Below are 27127 nucleotides of genomic sequence, written 5' to 3' on the forward strand. Positions count from 1 at the left end.
GCATATGTTGATGGCATATTAGTAGAACATGCTATTGTGGACACAAGATCCTCCGTCAATATTACGAGTTCAAAATTGATGGAGAGGCTAAGGTTAGAGATCCAAAAAGATGCCTCCATAATTCTCCGAATGGCTGATTATGATAGTTTGAGGCAACCTGAAGGTTGCATCACTAAAGTCTACGTGATTATTGCCAATGTGGAATGCATTTTGGACTTTAGGGTTATCAAGTTTGTAGGGCGGCCTAGTTATCAAGTATTGTTAGGTATGCCATGGATCTTACAAGTGGACTATTAGGTTTATATACCCGTTGGTCGGTTGATTTTTTATAGAGGTGCCATGTAGTAGTAGATGCCCACCCTAAATCTCCTCAAAGTGAGAGAGTTCCTTTATCCTCTATAGAGTTAGATATATTAGAATTCATCAACTAGTGAGACAATGAGGGATCCACTACATAGGATATCTATCAGGTAACTTTGAATGAACCAATAGAGGCTCAAGAAAGGATAAGAGATGCAGACATAATTGAGTTGGACCTTGGGATGATGAATGATTCATAGTCAATTAAATTTTGGTCCATGCTCAAATCTTTGAAGAAAGGGAGGACTATATGTCCTTAATTTAGGAATTTTGTGACATCTTTACTTGGAGTTATGATGAGCTGAGAGGTATTCCTCCTAGCATGGTTGTTCATATCATTCCCCTAAAGGAAGGTAGCCACCTTGTGCAACAAAAAAGTAAGGTATATGCCTTTCGAATCAAGAGACGAGCTATTCAAGAGGAATTGAAAATTTTATAGAAAGCTATCCTGATATTTTTGGTACAACACTCAAAGAGGTGTTCACCAGTTGTTATCAGAAAGAATAATAATAATCAAATTCAGCTTTGCGTAGATTTCAGAGAGCTTAATAAGTAGACAGTTAAGGATTACTATCAATTACCATTCATTGATCAAATTTTAGATCAATTAGTGGGTAGGAATATCTATTCATTTATGGATTGCTTTGCTGGACACATCAAATGGCTATTGCAGGCAAGATAAGTTGAAAACAACATTTATCACTATCTTCGATACCTTTGCGTATTACAACGTGATGGCCTTTGGGTTATGTAATGCGCCTAGTTCTTGGCAATGAACATATTATAAGACTTTTGGTGACATCTCCCGAGAGGAGTTAAAAGTTTTCATCGATGATCTGGGAGCAACTACCATAAGGGATAACAGTTGATCATTTTAAAGAAATGTTTTGAGCGTTACAAGAAATTTTGCACTGCTCTTAATCCATGAAAGTGTGTCTTTGGGGTGCCCTATGGATTGTTATTGGGCCATGTGGTTAATTTGGCTGGTATCGCAGCTGACCCTGAAAAGATAAAGATCATAGTCACTATGTGTTTACCACGCATTCCAAAAGAGATACACAGCTTTCTCATCAGTGGGGTATTATTGGAGATTTATCAATGCATTGGTAGGAAAAACATTACCATTGATAAACATGTTATCGTTTAATTATCTGTTTAATTAGAGCAAAGCTTGTCAGCTATCTTTTGAGCATGTGAAGCAAGAACTAACTAAAGCACCAATCCTAAAAGTATCCAAAATATGTGATGTCTTCTATATATTTTCAGCAGCAACAATGCATTGTATGAGCTATTGTTTAGCCCAAATTTGAAAAGAGAAATGGTATCATCCAATTGCCTTTGGTAGTCTAAATTGGAGATATCTAAAATTGATTATACTTATATGGAGAAATTGTGCCTTGAAATAGTTTTCGCGATAAATAATTTTAGTCATTATATTCTCTATGAGGTGGTATTTTTTATGAAGGTAGAGGGACTTAGACTATTGATGAATAAGTTGCAGCCGCTTGACCGTTTGGCAAAGTGGTTAATCACTTTATAGGAGTCTGATTATGAGATTAAGAGTAAGCCACCGAAGCTGCATGGCATTGTGAAATGCATTGTGGATTTCAAGGAGCCAAAGGAAATTCTAGCTAAAGAAAGTGACATCAAAGGTTTATTCAAAATGGATATAGCTTACATGCCTTCCTAGTATGTAGCTATAACGCATTATCTATCTACAGGAGAGGTTGGGGCTGCTCTATTAAAGTTTAAGAAGAGAAAGATTATGCAAAAAAGCACTACACTTTTCAATTATAGTGGGTGTCTTCTATCAAAAAGGTGTGGATGAGATTTATGGTTGATATGTAGTACCAAATGAGGTACCATTTATTCTTGAGGAATGCCATGATTTAGCATGTGGGGGACATTTTGCTGGACGGTTTACTGCCCAAAAAGCTCTATGTGCTAGATATTGGTAGCAATCAAATTTCCAAGATGCTTTTAATTATGTTAAGTGTTGTAATGTCTACCAAAGACACGATGTCAGGGAGAATTGTAAGCGGCCACTGAATCCTGTTCTAGTTACGTTACCCTTCAAAAAATGGGATATCAAATTTTTTGGACCAATACACCCTTCATCGACTACGTGGGAGCGTTATATCATTGTAGCGATGGAGTACTTTTCAAAGTGGTCTGAAGCTTGAGCAACAATGAAGTATAATACTAAGGAGACATTTAATTTTAGTATGGAGCAAATTGTTTGCCATTTGGTCCACCTAAGGAGTTAGTGCTTAATCGAGGAACACACTTTCTGAATAAGGTTATAGTAGCCTTAACGGAAGCTTTGAAGATTAAGCACAATAAAACCACCCCATATAATAAGTAAGCAAATGGTCAACTTGAGAGTATGAATAAACAACTTGTAGGGATATTATCCAAGATAGTATATGAAAGTAAGCAAGATTGGGATAAGAAATTGTATATGGCAATTGGGCTTACAATATGATATTTAAGAGAGCTAAATACCACACACAGTTCAAGCTAGTATATGGGGAAGAGTGTGTCTTACCATTGGAAATAGAGCTACCCACTGTGCGATTTTCTCTCAATCATTCGTCAGGTGAGGCAGAAGCATTGCAGGGAAGATTTATTTCTCTTGCGCATCTTGATGAAATTTGATTGCATGCTTTATTACATCAAGAGATAGGGAAGAAGAGAGTGAAAGTGCTTCATGACCTTTGGGCTAAGAAGTATAAATTTGTGAAGGTTCAATTGGTGATGTACTATGATGCTTGTCGTGAGCTATTTCTTGGTAAACTAGAACCCAAATGGGATGGGCCGTACAAAATTTTTCGTATGGAAAAGAATACCCTTTTACCAGACTTGCAAGGGGGTGGAGTTTAAAAATAAGGTGAACTTAAGTAAGCTGAAGCCTTACTACATGTAAGGGCTAAGTTGGGTTTGATGCCTATGCAAGTCCTTCATGATTCAGCTTTAACTTGCAGTAGGTACCAAGACAATCAAATGGGAACAATCATTCCTTATCTTGACCATTTGTATTTAAAGCAGTGTTACCACCAAGGCCGAGTGATCTGGTGGAATAAAGGTTATCAGGTTATTGAGTGGCAAGATGAATCTTTCACATGGGATATTAAGGTCTACTGCCACCATTGTCAAAGGATTCTTATGAGTATTCCCATTGAGTTCAGTAAGGAAGAAAGGATTGTACATGTTATACATCCTCCCTCTCAGCTCGACTTTGATTATCATAAGTATGAGTGAGCTAATTAGTATGTCATGGCTTATCAATGAAGACTAGGTCTATACTTTGTATTTTGACAGAGCTTCTAAAGGGCCCACTAAGCATGCATGTGTTGGTGTGTTCATTAAAGATCCTTCATGTAGAGTTGTTATGAAAATGGGAGCATATCCTGGCACTGCTTTTACAAATAATATAGCAAAATACAAGGCCTTAATCATGGGGTTGAATGTAGCCCAATGTGGTGGTATTCGTTGATTATTGATAAAATGTAACTTGCAGTTAGTGATCAATCAATTGAATGGGACCTTTAGTGTGAGGGATCCTATTTTGCAAATGTACCACCATGTAGCTTTGGATATGATGCATCTTTTTGAGGTAGTGACTTGCCAGCTTATTCCCCAATGACTGTGGAAGTGCTTTGTGGATTCCTTGGCCAATTATGCTTTTGTTGAGGATATCTTTTTCAATTGTGGTCATAGGGTGCTCTTACGATTGTCTCCTAATATTAGTTCAGGGATACTTTGGATATTTCTTGCTAACAGGTTCTATTTTGGCTGCCGCTAGTTAGTATGGATTATGAGTCGGGTGGTTGATCACACCTTCCTATTCTATCATGGACTTATAGGATCGTTTATCATCATATTCATCAAACACCCCTTGCTATTTATGTAGGGGTTAGCCAATAACCTAATGAATTTAGTGTAGGATGGTCAAAGGAGCCCTCAATCTTGGTCAGCGGTCTTATCCTTCAGTAGAGTTATGTCGAGACCAAGGGTTTGTTTCAGCAATATGCTACTAAATGATCATTTTAAGAATTGTTTAATTAGACCAAGAGAGCCTCTTATTCTATAGTGAAGTGTTATATTTCATTAGGCCAAGAGGACCATGTGTCTGTCTAGTGCAGGTGCAGTTCATGGTTTTGTTTTAATGTTGTGCTATACAAATTTAGAAGAACTTGGGGGAGCCTCTGGTTGCACATAAGCTTCTTGTGCCCAAGTCCAAGTGATATTTTTCCTTTAAGAGTACTTTCTCTCTATGATATATGTATTCATGTACTTGTGGGAAATTTTTCTTTTATTGGGGATTAGCAATCAAGGCATAAAGTCTAAGGGTTAGGTTAGGTGTGTCTAAGGGAGGTCTGAGCAATTATCCACCCTCTGTCAAGACATTGTCAACATTCTAAAGCCTGTTTTAGAAGGTCGTCCCTGTTTTGCTAGCCTACTAGGCAATTGTTTCTAGGAACTTTTAATAGTAGTGAGGCAGTTAAAGAAGCCTGTCAAAGTAAAAAGAAGAGAAATTTTTTAATATACTTAGGATATAAAAATACAGAGGTGTGACCCCTTTTTTTTTAAGGAAAAGAAGAAAAATCTTAAGAGCAATTGATCATCGCCTTGCAGAGGCCTAGTAGGTTCCTGGGGGACGAGTCAAACCCAGGGCCGAATGCCTTGTCTTCCTAAGTGTGGCATCTAGCTGGAAAAGTACTAAGTTAGAGCGGAAATAAAAGTGAAAGCAAAGAAAAGATTTAAGTATCACCTTATGAGGGTTTGGTAGGTTCTTAGGTACCGAGCCAGGACCTGAGGCAATGCCTTGTTCTCCTTGGGTCACTACGCTCAACTCCCTCCTTTTTACACACCCAAGTATGAAAGCTTGAAGGAAAAATAACATGAAATAAAAATATATGCTGACCAAGCTATAGGAGTCCTCACCTAGTAGGAGTTTCTGGTCTAGTTGTCCTAAGTTGGATAGGTAGTTCAGGCCACCACCTAGGATGACTTCTTTGATGGTTCTTTTTAGCCAGCCTATGTTAGAGCAGTTGATTAGCGACTCGCTTTGGATTTTTGTCAGATTATATTAGGCCTATCCCTTGTGGATCTTCATGCCTTAATTTGGTCAGGGGATAACGTGAGAGTTGTTCTTGTGCTTTTTTGAGTATTTTGTTTCGTGCTAGCTTGATGCTCTTTATGGTTGTTATTTGTGTGAATCACTTCATAGATTCGACGAGCTAAGTCGCCCTATCCCAATGTCGCCACAATGAGTGTGGATTTTTGGAGCCCGATTTAATGCGCAAAAAGTGGCCCTGAAGGTATAAAAGATTAATTTTTTGTGGAAAATAAAATGATTGCATATCGATGAGCTGGAGTTTTCCTAGATAGATTTTGATGCGAGGAACCCAACGCAAGTCTCCGTTCATCGATTGGAGTTCATTTGACCTCCCATTTAATCCCCGCAAGGTTTCATGTTATAAAGCAACTATAGAATCCAAGAGTCGGAAAGAATGCGATGGAGGCTAGATTGATAGATTTCAATTCTACAAAGCCAACCATCATGTCGAAGCGTGATTCTGAGGCCGTTTACACCCTCAACGACGACGGCGGAGATGAAACCACTTACGAGATAGTGTGAACATGCAAAAACTAAACCGGTTAACTTCTAAGGTTAATGATTAAGCTAAGGGATTAATTAAAAAATGTTTTTTCAGCATGGAGAAGGGAGGGAATGTAGCTTTTTGGGGCCTCATCGATTAGAATGTTGATGGCTTTTCAATCGAGTTGATTGATCAGAGATAGAAGGCACATCCCCGATCTATGTGTTGAGGGCTTCAATCTAGCTATATGCAATGAGAATCTCTGATTTTAGTCTTTCTTTGTCCTCTTTCTCTCTCCTCTGCACCTTGTTCCCATGGCTCAATCTATGTGAGAGGGGGGTGGGCTGATTTAAGAGATTTCGATTCAAAGATGATGTTAAGACATGACGGAGCATAGATCAATGTTTGGAGGAGCCTTAGTGGCTGTTAATGAGTATCAAAAAAACAAGAAAAACCAATATTTATTGATTAATAAATAGAGAAAAATAAAAATATATATTTTTGTACTTTAAAAATAGAAAAAAATCATATATGTATCCATGGATATATGATATGACTCGAACATGAGGTTTAGTCTCAGTTTAGTTCCATCTTTATGTTGAAGTGAATTATTGTTATTTATGAAAAGAAAAATCATCAAAATGCTCTCTAAACCTACCACCAAATGCACAACTCTAAACGGTAGGGAGACGAGAGGGTAATAAGTATTGATTAAATACTCAATTTGATTTTTTCTTATGCATTTTGCATCTAGGATACATATGTTTTGAAAATTAAAAGGTTTCAATAGCACGAGCATGCTTGTTGTTGACCCTATCCAATGCAATAATTATGCTTAAAATGAAATCATGAAAAGAAATGGTTTCGCACTCTCACAATGTTATTTTAAACGAATAAGAATGATTAAGTACTATGAATCATTCACATTTGCATTGCATTCAACACATGGTATCATCCTTGATACATAGCAATTGTCTTCATAAAGATTGACCCATGCTGAGAGTGAGGTATCCCAAGCCGTAGGGCTAGATATTCGTTTCCTTTGGGGAGTATTAATTGAGGATTATATTTTATCTCATCGAACGATTGTTTAAAAGAGAGGATTATGTATCGTATGTGCTTTATGTGTTCACGGCACATTGTGGGGCCAATCCCTAAGGTGTAGAGAGCTGTAGTGCAACCGCGGCAATTAGCTGAGGGGTGATTCATGAGTCTGTTTTATGTGGTGGACAATACCAATATGTATAGGGGCTCCCTGTGAGGAGTTTGGCAAGGGTTGTCCATTGGACTATGAGCCATACAAATGCAAATATTTAATTTAGAAATTAGATTGGTGTGTAGCCTCAAGACACTCCTGGTCGCGAGGCTATGGGGTGTTTTGGTTGAGCATAAAGGCTTGGCTAGAGCTTTAGAGCAATGTCGGGCCCGTTTTAGGTCTCGACAAAGTCGCTACAAATTGTTGCTTCTTATCTTGATCTCCATATAGCCAAGTGAACCCACTGGCTATCCACCTTGTCTCAAATTGTGCCACATGACAATCAGGGTTCTCTTTTCTCTTTCATTAAAACTTTGCTACTTGAACCTTAGGGTTTGGAGGTGGTAATGTAGATGTTTTGCTAGCTTTTACTTTTGTGGCTAAGTGAAAAATGAAGAGACTTCATTTGGTAATTTCACCAAAGTTTGTGATGGAATGTCAAAGTTTAGCTTAAAATGGATTAAGAAGATTTCCTATCCATCTAGCAATATAATCATGTAAACTTTTGCACCTCCTAATACTATAATATAGCCTTTCATCTAAGAAAAATTGTTGTCAACATTTGTATTATTATATGTATGCACTTTCCAAGTGTAGCCTTTCTTGTTTAGAAACAAGTAGACTATTCAATAGCATCAACTTGCATAATAAATATTGAGCATACGCTTGAGAGTATATATTTCACCACACTCCAAAGTTTATGTATTTCTAAGAAGCCGTCTCCATAAGAAAACATGAATATAGAAGTAATATAAATTTATGATATATTTAGTACATAAGACATCACAAGCTATGATTTCTTCAACCCCTTCTTTTGGCAAGCCCTTGTCATTAAATTACCTAGTTATCTCATAATGAATATAGTGTAATTGTATTAAAACCAAATCTACATGCAAGCAAAAAGATCATGTGAACCAAATTATAGCATACCTAACACAAGTGCTAATGTATATATATGAACTTAACATATTGGGGATTGAATACAATACTTAAGAGAAAAATCTTTTGTCCATCTTATCACATAAATTTATGATTCTATCTATGAATTTAGACAAGCAAAAAAGGGTATTCGACTTTCAAAGTTGGTATGGAAATCAATTTGGAAATAGCAAAAGTTTGCTATAAAGTTAGATGTTGCACAAAATTAGAGATAGTATGTGCATTTTATAGATTAGAACTTTAGTATCCATGACTATCATCTTTGCCTTTGTTCAAATAATAAAATCTAGGATTGGAATCTCTTTTCTAATGAACAAATTATTCTAATCACTAATAGCATATTAAAATATAAATCAAGACTTTGCCATTTGGTGCTTGAAATTGAAGTTCATTTGGTGCCAATGTTTTATAGTAAAGTAGTTATACCTTCTTTAACTTTTAAAGGATTAATTCTATTTTTAAGTAGGAGATGATATCCTAAGCACTTTTCGTGCCCATGTGTTGATGTTGATCTTCACCATATGTTGATGTTGGGAAACAAGGGTACTTACTTTTGTTGGTTAGAGATACCAAATACTTTTATGGTTGAAGGAAATAAAGAAGTTCTCAGAACTTGCACCAACAATTCTAAGAACCTTACAAATGGTTGTTTAACATGTGTCCATAAAAGCTTGTTAAAAAGAGAATCTCCATGATGATAATGTTGCTCCATAACTAGATGGCAAGTGTTATTTTACTAATTGGCTCATTTAGGGATCACTATGTAGAAAAATGGAAACATCAATATAATAACCAACCAATAAACCTAAATTGTGACATGGTGATAATGACATATACACATGATGTTTTGGTCAAGGTGAAGGCCATCATTATAATTTAAGTGACACTTAAGCTTCTTTTAAGTGGCATTTTCGGATAATAATTTTTTGTTTCATTGAGGAGACAAGCATGCTATTTTATACTATAAAATAATATGGTTGTAGTTTTTTATCTTTGTACTAATACATTGCATCATCTTTAACTCGCTACTTGATACACTTGGTCTTATCATATTATTAAGATAGATGGAAGAGAAAAAATGATGTCTCAACTTGTTTATTAGTAGGCCATAAATTGCTTTGGAACATTAGTTGATGTGGAAACAAGAGAGACATGAACATGGGAATTGCATGTCCAACACAAATTTGTACTAGTTTATGTAGCTAAATCAAAGTGCAGTATTCAAAGTAAAATTTACAACATGTTTGCATATCAATGCACTAGATAATAACATAGAAAGCATTGATAAGTTTATGTTTACACACAATACTTTTAATTAACTAATGCAAGACATGCAATATATTTAAGCATTGTAACATGTTCAACAAATAATCAGTCAAGCATGATAAATAACTTCCCCCTTTATAACTTTGGTAATTTAGCAAACATTGTCTTGATCATGCCTAAGATGGAGGTGATTTAGGGTGGCAATATGTAATTTTCTATCAAGTGTGTGATTATAACCTTATTCTTAACTTTAAAAAAGTAGATAATGCCTATTGAAATTAGCTAATCTCAGTAGAGGTTGATGCATGAAATTTAAAAAACAAGGCTTTCTTTTTTGGTTTTGCCAAAAAAGCATGACATTTAGCAAAAGTTAATAAGATTAGTCACAAAACAAATAGTACATGGCTTCAATATTGACACTTTTAATGTTTTGAGCCCTCTACTGTAAAAGTAAATTGTAAATGAACCTCATGTCCTTAAGTCATTAGAGTTGCGAGATACTCACTTACATGGATATATTTGGTTTTTCATGGCTTCAATATTGACACTTTTAATGTTTTGAGCCCTCTACTGTAAAAGTAAATTGTAAATGAACCTCATGTCCTTAAGTCGTTAGAGTTGCGAGATACTCACTTACATGGATATATTTGGTTTTTCATGAGTTAGTAAAATTAGAATTTTATGCAAATTTTGGACTCTTTTTGGTTTTTCTTGAACTTTGTGGATACTTTACTATAGAGTTACTAGTTTGACTACATAGGTGTGTATAAGAAGATGTTCACATAGTTGACTAGGCTAGTCCTTCCATCATCAAGTTGATTGCCATGTGGACAATGTCATGTATGTCAACTTCATATAATGTTAGCAATAATGAAAAGTGAGCACTCAGGTTGCCTCATTGTTAGCTCCATGCCTTGTGGTGATGGCATCCTCCTTTTCAAATCATCCTTTTATGGGATTCTTGTAATACATGAAAAGAAAGGGGAGGAGAAGAAGGCATGTAGGCAAGGATGGAGAGAGAGAGAGAGAGAGAGGTGAAATAAAATGAAATGATTCATTAACATCTACAAAAAGGGCTGAAATGACTTATGAGATCATAAGTTTACAATTGTAAGTAAATGATCACAATGTTAACAAAAAAGAGAAAGAAATCTAACACTACAAGATACATGCCTTATACCGACGTTCAAAGCAACGAACATGTTCATTAAAAAAATTTCCCCCGTCAATGCAAAAAATGTCGGTATTAGCGACGCCATAGAACAATTGCTATCATCGTTGCTATTTGCATCGCTATCAACATCGCATACTTTGCGACGCTAATAGTGACGCGTGTAGGAAATTTGTGACGCTAATAGCAACGGTTACAAGGGGAAAAAAAAGTGTGGCGGTAGGGCAGCAAGCTACCATGCCACAAATAGCTCGTCTAAATGAAAGCAAAGTGTACTTGAATCCATAAGACTAATACATAAAATAAACACAAGATTGTGTAATGAAAGCGACAGTACAATCATGGCAAGATACAAAGGATGATAATAACATAGTGCATAGAAAATACCTACATAAATCACATGACCAAAAAATAAGAGAATGTACACTCCACGGATCCAAGGGCGACCTATAGATCCTTGTCATCTGAAAGCTCGTCCCGCCGCAAAGGACCATCGAATGAACTCTGCAAAAAAAGAAACAGCTACATATCAGTCCACCATACAATAATGCATTTTAATTAAAATTAGTAACTACGGAGAAGAAAGATGAGTGATTTACTGGGTCGCCACATCCATGCAATCGGTCGATCAATGCAATGAGACCGTGTCTCTCTGCATATCGAGTCTCTAGGCCGGTAGGATCGCATGTTGTAATGGAGTGCTACAAAGAAAAAAAAACAACTGTTAGAAATACGATTGTCAGTACAAGAGATATTGCAAAAGAATAAGCAAGCAAAATAAAAGAGAAACTTACAAAGTCCTCCAGATAAGTCATGTGGCTGCCACTCCCAAGATGATGAACCACTCCTACCTCCAGTCATGCCCTCATCGCCTCGCGCTACTGTCTCCAATGTCTTGGAGAATTTGTACCCTCCTCCCTGAGTCGATGCCAATCATTTGCATCTAACCACTCGGGCTTTGAGGCCCCACTCTTAAGTACTTTGCGTGTGTTCAATCGTCTGTGTGACATATATGTACTCATACACTCTATTATCTAACCTGTGGAAAACCTATCTATTACGGCAAGTACCGAAAACTCCTCATGTAAGGATATTACTATGTAGTCCTTGCTTCCCTCCAGTATATTCTTCCAATGATCCAAGCCATTGTGCCAAAATACTTATTGGCACAACTCTCTCATACGAGCCATCACCCTCCTCCCCTCATCATTTATGATTATAGCTCATGTCCTATCATCTACAAGGTATCCATACCCCTCTAGGATATGTCTAAGATGTGTCCTCTCCCACCTGCGACCACGCTCCTGAGCATATCCAGGAGACCCCTGTACATCTGGTATACCTATGGGGGTAGTATCTCTCGGAGTAGCGCCCATAGGGGTGCCACCTACGGACGACTGAGTAAAAGCTAGAGTGACTGGAGTAGATATCCCCATAGATGTGACAAATCCCATAAGTGACTCAACTCTAGCAGAACAATGAGATGGAGACACTGCGTCGATATCTCCACAATGACCACTTGAGCCACGCTCTCTCGAACAACCTGCTCGAGAGCGAGGAGTAGCACTTGTATCCCAAGCCGACCGAAGGTTCAAATTGCATCCACATCTCCACAGCATCCCCCCCAAAACCACTCCCTCCATCTGGCCCAAGTCTGGAGCCTCGACCTCGCCTACTAGAAACTGGAGCATCAGAGCGCACCGAGGTAGATCTAATAGAACAACATGATGATATCCGAGACAGCTCCTGGTCCGCCATATCTTTGAATCGAGCCATCTGATCTGGAGATATACGTGTAAAGATCTCCTATAGCTCCTCGTCGCTCATTCCTCGACTCATCGTGCGGATCCAAATATCCACAAAGGTCACATGCACAAACAAAAATTGATATTAGCATAATCAATATAAATTAAGCAAAGCACAGTAATATAAATCTTTAAAAAATGATCTTGCTTAAAACGCATATCTTATGTACCCTTATAAGCAATTCGTCAACGAATTGAGTAGGTGGATACTCCAAGTATGAAGTACCATATGGCCCTATGTCAATCTCTTGTCACAACTCCGCATGCATTGGAAGGTCGATAGATAGGTTACCACAAAAGGATGAGTCCACCTCGTTCTCAAAGAATTCTTAGACTCCTGTATTTCCATCATTGTTACCCGATTCTAGCTTCTCTGCATGCTCCAAGCTTTCGACGGCTCTCCAACCCTTGCAATATCGACCCCTCTATTTGCATATTGTCCTCATCTACACTGGGAACATTGCTTTGATCATATACTCTCGCACTTCGAGGAGCTGAAGGTACAACATACCACCATCGAGGTTGTCGGGGATTTGGATAAAAAATTACAGGTTCAAAATCACGTACAAGAGAGATTTAACTTTTGTGACATGTAGCATGTCGTAATAAAATTTAAAAAAACATAAGTTCATGTACCTATTCACAATGGGCCGACAATACAAACGTGTCACGCAAATCCGTCCATCTTTTTTCGATATCTATTTCGAGAAATCCAGATGGACCTCATCAAACTGTTGCCCCATCTCCTTCAAGTACCACTTTGAACCACTGCACATCGAATAGGATCATGGAGAAGCTACGGTAATCCACCGTGATAATACTTAGCAAGTTTTCGAAATACTCTATCTCATCTATAATGGTGTTTGGATCTGTTGCTTGTCGTCGGCTCTCTTGCTCGAACTTTGCCATGATACCACAATCTGTTGTGGAGCACATTTTGTCAATATGCTCTACGCGAAAATGTCATCCACGCGACCACACCGCACTGTATATTTTGTATTGTATATTGAAACAGTCAATTAGTTGTCACATATAAAATCTAGATATGACAAACCCTAAACACATCGTCACCTTTAGACCACATCCCCTCGAGAATTCTCACTCCTTAGTTAAGACCTCCGCCCCTTCGCGAGACGCTAAGGCGAAAGCTCCATGCAACCATCGTGTTGACATAAACCGCAGCATCTCCTCCATGCCCTCGGGATATCGAATCAGTCGATGGCGCATACTATGTCGAAATTCAGATCATGATTCTTTTCGATCTTTCTTGGCTTGTTCGTACCTAGCAAGCCACGTCTCCATGGAGGCATGGTGCAACATAAAAAAGTGATTCACTTTCTTCTCCATTGCAGCATCCATTCTTTTTTCTACCCCATTTCCAACCACATCTCCGGTCAGTCTATCATCATCCTTCAGCAACCATAGCATATTGTTGTCTGAATCTACCATTGATAGCCACTGTGAAATATGTACTAACACCTCAAATACCAACCAACCTTCATCTATGCTACCTTCTGGCCAAGCTCGTTGTCACACAAAGCCTTTCAGGATTTTAATGAAGCATTCCAAGAAGAACATCCATTATATATGGACAGGTCCAGTAATCTCCACTTCATTTAGAAGATGCATAGAAGGTGGGTTTGTATCGTGAGTATGCTGGTGGGCAGGTATTTCTCAAAGAGACAGACCGTCTCCACTGCTCCCTGCCTTGCGGATTCAATAGAGAATATCTTGATCTCCTTCGATGAGATCCATTGCACTAAATTTGACCTATAAATCGCCTCGTGTATTTCTGGAGTAAGGCATCCTGCGATCGCGATCGGTAGTACAAAGTACCACAAATGAAGAAGCATTAAGAGCAACAACTACACTCCAAATAACAAAATACGCAGGCCACTTATAATCCATTCGTAGTATAAACCTCACATATCTTATACAAATCATGAGATTTCAGCCCTGATAATTTATCGTCTTTAGAAAATGCGGATCTGAGAAAACGCATCATACCCATCAAAGTACAAAAAGACTTCATAATTTGCTTCACAATGCACTCTTCTTTAGTGGACAAATCCCAACGAGCGCGTGGTAGCTGCAAGCGATCATCAACACTCGACTACAGCCAACGACTACGGCCAAAGCACCTCCATCTTGCATACCTCCATCAAATCCATTCATGCCTCTACAGTGTCTCTCTTTTCTATGATGTGGTCCCATAGTAAGCTGCCCACATTCTTGAAAATATGTATGGGATCCAACAAGTGGTTGATCTATAAGTGGATCCAATATGACAACTCGTAGAAAACTGAGAACCATCGCATTACGTTTGGATGTGACTCCATGTGGACCATTTTCAGCTCGTACCAGCTTTGGGTGTTCATTCATGTTGAAGGTCGTCCAAGAGAATCTTCCCTCAGTTCATGACCCTCCGACAAGAAAACGGCGTCTCCTTGATATACCATCTTCTTCATGGTTCGTAACCTTCAGGAGTCTAACTGTGGCCCACACAATGGGCATGCATGATAACCTGAGGAAACCAAACCTTCCCCAATACCTCTATCCAGTAAATACAAACTTGAACGAGCTATGATAGATATTACCAACGAGAACGAAAGCCTACTTACTTGAGTACTCCCCGAATCTTGAAAAGGCATGCATGGTCCACATGAGAATGGCTCAAATATTGGCGGACCGTCGACCATCGCGCTTGCTCATATCTTCCATGGTGACCCCCTCCTCCCACAAAATCTTAAGCTCATCGACTAATGGACGAAGATACATGTCCATATTTTTGACTTTGTAGTGGCCAAGAATAAGCAAGCTAAGGATGAGGTGTCCTTTCTTTGTAGAAAGCAATGGAGGAATGTTGTAGTTAACAAGGACTACATACCACAGACTGTAAAATGTTGAGCGCAAAGCGCGAATGGGTTCACACCATTCATAGCAAGACCGAGCCGAAGATTCATTGGATCTTGGGCAAAGCATGGAAAGGTAGAGTCCATGTGGCTCCATGTGCATGAATCTGCTGATATTCATTGGACTCCATCTGTGGATCTATTCTATGCATGCCACGTTGTCAAGCTCGCCATGCCGGACGTACGAAACATGTGATTTATGCAAGGGATATGTGAAAAGTGTCTAAGAACTTTTTTAGGGATGGTTTACTCTTGTAAGTCTTGTTGATACCTATGAGCACCACACTTTTGACATGTCTCGTATTCTCCTCGAAACAGTACGCAATCGTTGATACATGTATAAATGATGTTATAGTCCATGCCAAGCTTTCGTAAAACATGTCATGTATCATCACGAGACTCATGCGTGGTATTTCCAAGTGGTAATATATGAAAATTTAATAACCTGAAAAAAAATCATAAAAACCCTTGAAAAAGCACAATTGTTTTTTATGATAGTGCCAAAAAGAAATCAACGAAGCATACGTACAAGGTACCTAAACAACTCAGTCACACTTACATTGCTCCACCTGCATTTTACTTACACACTTAGAAGTACAAGCAGTGTCTTCAGGTGAGATACTTGGCACCCATCATATAATGGTATGGATGCTTCCTCTCTAAGCGGATCAGATATCTCGACATCCATGGATATCAATGCATCGATCATTGCCTCCATCTTAGGCTCCAAGATTGTAGGAATGTCTCGAAGGCTGCCTATCTCCTCTAGTATTGACAGTATAGATTGGGTAGTACCTTCTAAGTGGTGGATTGGCTCAGGCACTCCATCCATCGCATGCCCACGAACTCTTCTAACTGGTCGCGAATGGTGTACTCCTCCTTGGGATGAGATATCACCTCCCTGTAATAAAATTGCCGGCCACATCCAATGTTTTTGTATATGATATTCAATTAGTTTGCGAATACAATGCATGATTGATATACAATTTTCTTACCATTTTCTCAAAATCTGAGATCGCCTGATCAATGATCTCTTATTGAAACTCGTCCAAGCGTTGTGTGTATTCTATAGACAATCGTCGTTTTCATCTAATTCCTAGCTTACATTGAGAGCAAGAATATGGGACATGCTAATTAAGATACGCCTCACGATCTTGAACATCACGGCCTTCATCATTTTTCATTTGGTCTACGTTACGACAAACAATTTGTTTTTGTTAGCATTCTTTTTTTCTTTCTTAAATTGTTTAAGGGGTTTCTTCTCTTGTAACTCAACAAAATTAACGTATGTAAAGTTTCCACCAACCTACAGATGGGCCTACAGTATGTAAAGTCTAATATGCTATGCATAGGGAGACAAGGGAGTAGCTACCCTATATCGGAGTGTTTCCTGTCCTGTGGTATTGCATCAGACCTCACCACCTTTTTTTCTTTGTATGAAACTTTAACAAAATCTCTCTCTCTCTCTCTCTACTACTACTACTACTACTATCGCTATTACTACTAGTACTCGCCTTCTCGAAGTGTCGAATACACCCAAGATGCACCTTTAACAAAACCTCTCTCTCTCTCTACTACTACTACTACTACTACTACCACAACTACTACTAGTACTCGCCTTCTCGAACACACCAAATGTGCACCTTTAACAAAACCTCTCTCTCTCTCTCTCTCTCTCTCTCTCCTACCACCACCACCACCACCACTACTACTACTACTACAAACAAGAAAATAATAAATTAAAGTAGTAGTAGTAGTAGTACTACTACTACTACTACTACTACAAACAAGAAAAGAAGAAATTAAAGAACTACTACTACTACTATTACTACTACTACAAACAAGAAAAGAAAAAATTAAAGAACAAGATCTTACCCTCTCTTTTTTTTCAATCCATTCATTCTCCTCTCTCCCTCCCTCTCTCCCTCCCTCTCTCTCTTTCTCTATTTCTTTATTATGTTTCATATTTATTCCCTCTCTCTCTCGTTGCTTATTTATTTTTCTCTCTTCCTCTCCCTCTCACATTTCCTTTAACAAAACATCTCTCTCTCTCTCTCTCTCTCTCTCTCTCTCTCTCTCTCTCTCTCTCTCTCTCTCTCTCTCTCCTTCTTCTTGGAAACACAGATCTAGAGCTATGCTAGCTATGGTGGACGGAGGTTATAAACATAAAACATGACTGAGATAAAGAATTGTAACTCAAGTGAATTAGGTTCTAAGATAGATTAACTTGGACTCATAAACACAATCTTGAGTGACACAGAATGATAGTACCATTTTCATTGAAATGAGAGTCAAGTACATGCCTTTATAGTTTTGTGGATAGTACCACTTTTCCTCTCTATGCTTATGGGATTTTAGACATCTATTCCTAGAGTATACATCATTGTCTCTCTCTCATACAAAGCCACTTATGGGCAAGCCTCTTTTGGGCACACATCTAGCCGCTATGGGCATTCATGTTAAGCATCATTTGCTATTCTCAACACCCCCCCTCAAATGATGAGTCTCTACCCTTGCTAGCTTTTGCCCCCCCTGCATGTAAACATGGACCAGGAGACTAGCTCTTTGGCAACCTAGTCAAGTTAAAGCTTGAAACTTTACATCTTGGTAGGGTTTTTTACATCCATTATGGAAAGCATATCCACTCAGGGAATTCAAGATCCTCTATGGGAGTTTTTTTTACAAAACATTTTGTTAGTTTTGTAGCAATGGAGTATTTTATCTTCTTTGTTTCCTTCATGCTTCTTTGGCATTCTTTGATCTTCTTTGTCTTCTTGGACTTCTTGCTTTTGTTCTTCATTATTTTTGTTGATACTTGGTGCTTTTTCTTGTGCTCCAGTCGTCTTGATGAGATCCTTTTGATCAGTGAGTTTGAGATGGATACAAATGTGTACATTGTCTTGGCTTTGTTGAACCATTATATAGATCTTGGGATACATAGATTTTGGGATTTCATTTGGCTTTGGCTCAATGAAAACATGATGGAATTCATTGAAATGGCTTGACATTACATTGGCATTGGATTTTCTTTCAAAATTGGGCATTTATGCATAAAACATCTTCTCTTTGAAACACGGGAAGGTCTTACTGATTGGCATTCTTGCTCAATGGCAGTGTCTAATCCCAGTTACAATAATTTCTAAGATTTTACATTGAAGATTGATGGATTTTTAACAAGTCAAATGAGAACCACAATTTCAATGTTTTTAAGTATCTACACAAGAGTGGCCTTGTAGACAGACTAGTGGCAATGTGAGAGCAGATTACATTAACTAGTTTATAACCACTAGTATGAATAAGACTTAGTTGAATTGGTTGAGTCAGATAAGTGTGAACGTGGCTTTTGCTGAACTAGTTGGGAGAGAGAAAGTGTGAAAATAGATTTTGTAAGAGAGTTTTCAACCTTAGGCTTTAGAAAGAAAGGATATTGAGGATGATCGTTGCTGCCCTATTTTTTTTTAAAATTGAGACCTCTTGGTCTGTCCACAATGACACTAACTGGAGCAGAAATTCCCTCACTTACTAGTCGAGCAGAAAAAATCCACCTCTTCTTTTCTCCTCTGCCTGTCACTGTTAAGAGGACTGAAGCACACCTCTCTGTGATTGAGATGGTTTATCTTCTGGAATGGAGCTTTCAATGTAGGAAACCACCTCAACTCGATGCCAGATTGAATGAAAGCATCCCAGGCGGCTAAAATGGAAATAGGACTGTCAAGAGTAGCAGCTTGTGATTTTGTGGGAGACGTCTTAGGTAGCTTTGAACCACTAGAATGATCACGGCTATCAGTAGTAGCTGCAAGCTCTTCTTTTTCTCTTTCTTTGTCTCTAACACACAAAAGCAGTTGGGATTCGTTGTAGGTCAGGCCACTCTGTCAGTCGTGAGTTGGAACCTCTAGATCATGATCTTTTGGGAGCACTTAATGATAGAGACGACTTCAAAGAAACCAAACAGCTTGTGGCAGAAGTATAAGCCAAGGATCTAGAATGAAGAAGCACTTTTCTTTTTCTTTTCTGTAGATCTGAAGGGAATTTTTTGTTCATAGTGCAATCCTGATAAGACTTCTAGTTCAAACTAAAGGGTCTCTCTCTCTTTCTATCTTGGGGTTCTATTTATGGAGAGGCAAGAGTACACCATAAGATTAATTTCAAGGAAGGCATGGGCATTCCTCTTCTAGAAGAGCTATTACACTAAGGCATGGATATGGCAGAGGGCCTTAAGGTAGGTTCAACTCCTACTATCCATTTACAATAGAACAAGACAAAAGGCTCAACCTAGGAATCTAATCTAATGAAGCTAGACATAGCTCACCATGGCTCTGATACCATGTTGGAAACACAGATCTAGAGCTATGCTAGCTATGGTGGATGGAGGTTATAAACATAAAACATGACTGAGATAAAGAATTGTAACTCAAGTGAATTAGGTTCCAAGATAGATTAACTTGGACTCATAAACACAATCTTGAGTGACACAGAATGATAGTACCATTTTCATTGAAATGAGAGTCAAGTACATGCCTTTATAGTTTTGTGGATAGTACCACTTTTCCTCTCTATGCTTATGGGATTTTAGACATCTATTCCTAGAGCATACATCATTGTCTCTCTCTCATACAAAGCCACTTATGAGCAAGCCTCTTTTGGGCACACATCTAGCCGCTATGGGCATTCATGTTAAGCATCATTTACTATTCTCAACACTTCTACTACTATTACTACTACTACTACTACTACAAACAAGAAAGAAGAAATTAAAGAACTACCACTACTACAAAGAAGAAAAAAAGAAATTAAAGAACTATTACTACTACTACTACTACTACTACAAACAAGAAAAGAAGAAATTAAAGAACAAGATCTTACCCTCTCTTTGTTTTTTATCCATTCATTCTTCTCTCTCCCTCCCTCTCTCTCTCTTTCTCTCTTTCTTTATATTATGTTTCATGTTTTTTCCCTCTCTCTCTCTCGTTCCTTCTTTCTTTTTCTCTCTTCCTCTCCCTCTCTCATTTCCTCTCTTTCTCTCTCAATACACATCATTTTTAACAAAAACAAGCAAAAGAAAATGAGAAAAAATAAAAACAAACCAAGAGGGAGCAATGCACTCACTTCAAAGGCACGGAGATGGAGTCGACGGCTCCTCTTCGCAACGGCGGCAGTGAAAAGCTCTCTTCTCCCTCTTTCTCTCTTTCTCTCGCTTTCCCTCTCAAACGTACGATGAAGTTCGCTCTCTCTTTCTCTCTTTCGTGCAAAATGCTACGCTCGAGTTTCTACCCATTTTTTTTCACCTAAGTATTTGCGTCGCAAACAGCAATGCCGCTAATTTGCGTCAGAAACAGCCGTCACTATACTCCTATATACTTGTAGTGTAAATCTTACTACTGAAAAATGAAAAACTTTTGCAATATCATAAGTGATGGAATTGACTAAGAGGGCCACCTAAAGGTACATATAATCTCAAGGAAAACCTCACCAATAACTAATGCATACTATGTAGAGAAGAACCTAGGGAACTTGGATTTAGCTCAAGCAATCATCTTTTATATCCTCACAATCGACTTGGACTACTCAATCAATCCATTAGGTAGAAGTGAGCCAAGACTATGTATTGGACTCCAAAATACTCCTCTTGGATATAGAACGAGACTATTTTGAGGGTTTATAGGTGCTCCTCACAAAGAAGTGAGTGAGTTCTTTCTAGATGGGCTTAGAAAAAATTAATGCACATAAGGCTCTTTCACATTAATCTTTATTTCCACCAATCTCTGTAACAAGTTGAAGGTTGTGTGTCCATCTTCAACTTATTATTCTTCCTTACCTTTAAAACAAGTTGAGGGTGATATGTCCACCTACACTAGAACTTTCATAGGTATACATCAATCATGTATAATAAATATATTTCCTCAAGTTAAGTCATTAACGTGTATGGAGATGCCCTATCATTTGCATTCTTGCTTTCGCATTTAGATGTATGATAGCATTAATTAAGAATAAAATCCATCTAAAATATTGAGGGATGTAAACAGAAGGTACGTGTGGGTAGTCTAGAATATTTATAGTGATGAAGGGTGTCAGGGAGTTGGGTAAGAGTGAGTATGCATGTGTGAGTGTAGTGTAGGAAAGCAAGTAAATGTGTGTTACGATGTTATGTGTGTATGTGTGTGTGCATGTGTGTATGTGCATGACCATGTTATATTACATGCATATGCAAGAACTATGTGTGTGATTATGAACTTTCCAAAGTATTAACATACTTACATATGCATGGAAAATATGCTAGGTGTAGGACCAAGAGATATGTGGATAGTTTTTAAGTGAGAATTAAGTGTATGAAAGAAGGAGAGACACATACTTTGTCGGTAATTGGTTGACAACTTATGGAATAATTTAAAAATTTTATAAATGAAAATGGTAAGCCAAGCCTCGACATTTCATTCATAAATATCTAAGTCTATCATGTGGATTTAACAAAAATGATATTTAAAAGCTCTTGTTTAGACCTTTTTTGTATACAAATATACAAAAGGGTATCCTTTAATGGGAATATTCACAAGTTGAATAGGAAAAGGGTGTGTTCTATTTGTGATAAATTTACAAATAAGTGTTTATTAAAGTAGGCCTTTAATGCATGTGATAGTAAGGCTTTACAGATAGTAAATCCCCCAAGAATCCAAGCCTTTGATGTAAAGGGTGTTGGCTGTGTTACACTAAAGAGGGACTAAAGTATTCAAGCAAGGGAGAAGTATTCATTAGGAGATTGAGCCTATGATGAAAAGGGGGCAAGCTATTGGGCCATGTTACAATAGAAAGAAAGAAGCCCAAGTATTCAAGTTAAGGGCCTTGATGCATTAAGTGAGATGGTGCATAATTAAGGGATACAAGGAACTAAGGGGGACTAACGAAGGGGATGAAAGAAATAAAGTAGGGAGGACAACAAAGGCATTTGATGTAATGAAGATGTGTGTGTGCGTGCGTGCATGCATGCACACATGCACCGATGCGTATGCATGTGTAGCATAATTTCTATGGGAGGAAAAGTATGTATGAGAAAGAAAGCATCCTATCTTATGATATTCACTCTATGTGTGTGTGCAGCATAATGCCTATGGTAGAAAAGGCAAGTGCATGAGAGCATAAAAGGTGGCCTTCTATCTTATGACATTCAATGTCACACACACACAGAGCACATGGAATATTATAAGATAGAATGCTACGATACACACACACACACACATTGAATAAGCTAGAATGCTACCTTTTTATGCTCTATTGTACTTCCTCTTCCTCTTAGAGACATTGTGTTTTACATACTCTACATCAAAATTGTCCTCCTATAGATATATATCTAATAAGAGCTATAGTGGACATAGTAGCTATAGTTCATATGTGACAAATAATAGTGGGATTCACTTTTATGAGTACACTAGATACATATATGTTGTAAGATACGTTCTCAATCAATCATCTAATGTGGTGCTTGTTGCGAGTTGCCCTAATGTTAGATCAACTTCCCCAAGAGGTAACTTCATTAGACAATAAGAAATAATAGTTTTAAGAAGTTCAAGTTTTGCACACTGTCGCATGTTTGAAGTTACTAATGGACAGAGGGGAACCATACTGTCACATAGGGCAACAATGGAGCAGTAAGAGGGAGGCTGAAGTTATGAAACTCCTTGTATGTCCCCCATATTTATTCTCAATTATGAGCCTTACCCCAATTGTAAGAACATTAACACCTCTTGTGTGCCAAATTGAACCATTTGTAGGGTCAAACTAATAAAATGGTAGATTCTTTCAAAGTTTATTGGGGGCTCTCCATTTGATGCTCCCATTTTGTTGTGTAGCCACTCCCTAAGAGTTTCTTTGGAACCCTTTTTGAGCCACTTGATACTTATTCTTATTTTTTGTGCAAATGGAGATTCTCTCTAACAGAAGTCAAAATAAATTGAGTTCACACATACCACTAATCAAATGGATGTATACAATCAGGTCTCTTCTTTGAGGCATGTTTTCCTCACATGGATCTATAGCCTTCTTTCCTTTCATCCTAGCACATAGACCATTCATCACGAAAATCATTTCATATTTGCATGTATGCCCTTAACTAAAATCAAATCTTTCAACACAATGCAAGTGTTCTTGTATAGTCCTTCAAACATATATTTTGTCTAGCCATGCGTGTTTACATTCTTGAACAACATGTCTCATGTGTGAGGATTTCCTAATTTCCTATGTCATACGGTTATTTTCTTGCCAGGGTGTTAAAACCATATTGACAACAAGAAAGCATTTTTTATATCTCTATGTTCTAAAGAAGTAATGTAGTTTCTCTTTTGGATGACAAAACATGATTGCACATGCTTGCCAAGCATATGTGATGCTCTATCTTGTTTAGTCTAGGTTTGTTCACCAATTTTTAGAAGTAAATTAACCCTATGGAGACTTTTTGTGCTTCCCTATTTCTCTCTCCTCGTACCCTTGGATTGATGAAACCACTATTGCATCGACTCAGAAGACGTAGCTAGGTAGCATCCAAGGCAAAAATAGGGAAAATACTTTTTTCTCAACCATACATGAATCCATCTGATTTCATAGTGTAATTTTTAGAACTTGTTTTCGTACACAATTTTGAAAAGCTTTTTTGAAATGTAAGCTAGCTCCCGTGTTTTGTGGACTCATTTGATCGATGTCATGCTTGCTTTCTTTGGGCTATGTTGCCCATCAAAACAAGTCAAAAAAGTACTATGTCCGTCAAACAACACATCTTGTTTTGTCAAATAAAAACATTACTGATAACATACCAAAATTTCTAGATAGTTTGAGTTTTATAATGTAGATAAATGGAAGGTACTTCAATAAACTTCGGGTGTCACATGAAATGATGGGCATCTTGTCAAATGTAGGCCTTGGAGGAGCACGGGTGCAAGAGCGTGATATTGATAGTAGTCCCCGGTAGAGTCCAGAGCACGAGCCTTGACGCGTGTGTGGATGGCTGTGTGTCCGTATGTATGCAAGCCTCGCGAGTCGGCCCTCAACTCCCAAGGCCCGTTCCCGACGGACACGTTTTTGTGCTATCAAGGAGCAGACAGGCACGCTGAGGTGTCGGGCTTACAATAATAAGCGACACGAGAGCACGTCGCCAGACATGTGTTTATTGGACGGATGCTTCGGGCCCCGGGGGACTCGAGACACAGAGTGAGAGAGAGAGGTTTGTAAAAACTATGGCTACCGGTTGTACTAGCATGTTAGGTTCTCTGTCATCACATGCACGCCAAGGCAGACAGAGCCGAGGGACAAGGAAGGCAACGACGGGCTACGGGTCATAATCGGGTAGCCGTTTGAATGGCAGCACGATGATGAGAATGGAAGGCACCATTACAGTTGTTTTTCCTGGAACCAGCAGCAGCACGAGGGCATATGCTGGATATAAGGTTCCTTGCAGGGGCCTTTGTCCAACAAGAACTGTGAAGGCCTGAGAGCGAGGAGAGACAGAGGCACAGAGAGAGAGAGAGAGAGAGAGAGAGAGAGAGAGAGAGAGAGAGAGAGAGAGGCGCGCACACACAATATCGGAAGCAGGCAGAGAGAGAGAGAGAGAGAGCGGCTTTGTCACGCTCATACACTGTTATTTCTAAACACACAGCCACACCCACACAGGTTTGCTCCTGCTGCTTGTCAGAATGGGTAAGCCATTGTTCCGCCTGATTCCTGTCTGGATTGCTGTCTTGGGAAGGCTCCTCAAGACTGCAAAAGCTTCCCGGAGGCTTCTCCCGTCCCCTTCTTCCAACTATTATGAAATTCTGGTAAGCAAGCTCTGCAAGCAGGTGCAGGACACACCCGCCATCCTCCTTAAGGCGCTCCACTGCGGCGCACCCCTCGGCCAGACAGATTCCTTCAGGTTCCTGCCCCCGACTTCGTCCTCTTCTGCCCGCGCCGGCTCCCACAGGTCCTCCAATTCCCGGTCCAGCGCAGCCAAGCTCCTCCTCTCCAATTGCATGGCCCATGGCCAGCACACAGACTCCTTTAGGGTTTTCTACCATCATCAGGGTCTCCAATCTCCCCGCGGCTCAAGTTCGAGTTCACGCATGTGCATGGCATCCCCCGCAGGCCACCGCATCCTCGAGGAAGAGGAAGATGAACTCTCCTCTCAACAGTACACAACTGCATCTTCTACCCTTGATGATGGATCATCCCCAACCCACCATATCTTGCATGCAAATGACCATCAGATGCACCATGATCGTGACGTTGACAGCATTGCTTACGATGCTGACAATGATGCTGATGAGTCTGACTGTGATGATGATGTTGAGAGCGTTCAACCCTGTCAAGACGGTATGGCATCATCATCATCGTGCTGCATGCCCATGATCATGCAGTCTGATGATCCATATTCTGATTTCTTGTCCTCCATCAAGGATATGATGAGGGTCACCCATCATCATCAACTCGAGGGCCTCCTCTCGGCCTACCTCGCCCTTAATGCCCCAAAGTACCATTCCACTATCACCCTCGCCTTCCTTGATGCTCTTGCTTGTCTCTCCCCACCATCAGGTTGAGCTCTTCTAAGATTTTGGAAGTGCTCCTCTCAATGTATAAAATAGGTGCAATTTGCGATCCAATGTAGAATTGTAAACCCATAGGTATAAACACCTACTCTTTGTAAACTCAGAGGTATACACTTACTCTTTATTGCACCCAAGTTTGTAGGTGAATTAAGTTTTGGCTTCTAGTATTGCGCCAATAATGTGACGTTAATAGTGAATAAGGCTATAACTGGGCAGGCAGATCATTATCTGAGATATTCTTTATGTGTTGAAGGTAACGTGAACTCCAGTTGATGGCTAGGTATGGAAGTGATTAGATGAGGGGAAAGTGAGCAGGTGAGGGGCACCTGAAGCCCTACTGAAATGGAGAGGAGCTTTACATGGAGGCAGTGAAATGGAGAGGAGAAGCTGTACATGGTGGTGAGAGGCTAGACTGTACATACGGAGGACCATGAGCACTGAACAAACTGGAATAGTCATGAATGGAGGTGCATTATTAGTAGGAAGGGTATGTTATAGAATGACTAATGCATTGAGTAAAAGATAGGCTCAATTGTATGGTACACAAGTATGCCATAGGATGAAGAATCTATTGAGTATAGACATCAACCTTCTTTAGGATGCAAAGAGTTCTTCGGTTTCTCATTGAGAAGCAAGTTAATCCTTCATTGCCTAAGGAAAAAATTTGGGAGGACCATAACCTTACTAAGATATAAGCTGGCCTAGCCCAATAACCAAGCTTCATGTGGTTGGCATCATTGTGAAGCTCATGAGGCCACACCTCCCTCACTTCACACTTTCGTGAGCCAAGGGAAGCAATTGTGTGAATTGTGTGAGGCAAAGAAGGTTGCTCATCTTCAAGGTTCCAATCTATGATGAATTTCAACATTAGTTCAACTCAAACATAGGAGGGAAGTGTCTATTGCCTTGTTGCTGGTTAAGTGGTAGGATCTTTCTATAAGATATTAATTGGGCAAACGAAAAGAAAAATTGCATCCGTCACCTGGTACTTGGCTACCTTGGTACCCTTGTGTAGAATTTAATTTTGCAAAGAAGCTTTATTTACTATTGTTGAGAATTTATACATTTTGTATATGTGGCTCAAGAAGAAGGATGAAGAGCAAAACAAGGCTCACAAAACTTGAGCCCTACATCATATATGTTTGAGAATATGCACATGTTCAAGCATTAGGAAAATATAAGCTCCTTTAGGGACTATCTGAGATTGAATTTCATGGGCTTCAAAATTAACAAATCAGTGAGACACGCACA

The 27127-nt window shown here is 39.0% G+C and overlaps 1 protein-coding gene and 1 long non-coding RNA gene across 2 annotated transcripts; one reads left to right on the forward strand and one right to left on the reverse strand.

Annotated features, from left to right (window-relative positions):
- Nucleotides 1–10708: 10708 nt before the first annotated feature.
- LOC148032486 (uncharacterized) lies at nucleotides 10709–16926 on the reverse strand. Its single transcript, XR_015691639.1, has 3 exons — nucleotides 11392–16926; nucleotides 11197–11298; nucleotides 10709–11101 (listed from the first exon to the last, which is right to left on the reverse strand). It is a non-coding gene; the product is annotated as an uncharacterized LOC148032486 (long non-coding RNA).
- Nucleotides 16927–24958: 8032 nt separating this feature from the next.
- On the forward strand, nucleotides 24959–26346 carry LOC148032487 (uncharacterized). The gene has a single exon (XM_087683162.1). It carries the CDS (start codon nucleotides 24989–24991, stop codon nucleotides 25865–25867), a length of 879 nt encoding a protein of 292 aa, XP_087539288.1. The 5' UTR covers nucleotides 24959–24988; the 3' UTR covers nucleotides 25868–26346.
- The last annotated feature ends 781 nt before the right edge of the window (nucleotides 26347–27127 follow it).

The sequence above is a fragment of the Lygodium microphyllum genome, chromosome 8 (genome assembly GCF_053477565.2).
Source record: "Lygodium microphyllum isolate KBCC chromosome 8, Lygodium_microphyllum_v1.1.10, whole genome shotgun sequence".
NCBI classification, from domain to species: Eukaryota; Viridiplantae; Streptophyta; class Polypodiopsida; order Schizaeales; family Lygodiaceae; genus Lygodium; species Lygodium microphyllum.

Excerpts from the sequence above, each read along its gene's own strand:
- LOC148032487 (XM_087683162.1), top strand. The coding sequence starts at position 24,989 with ATGGGTAAGCCATTGTTCCGCCTGATTCCTGTCTGGATTGCTGTCTTG.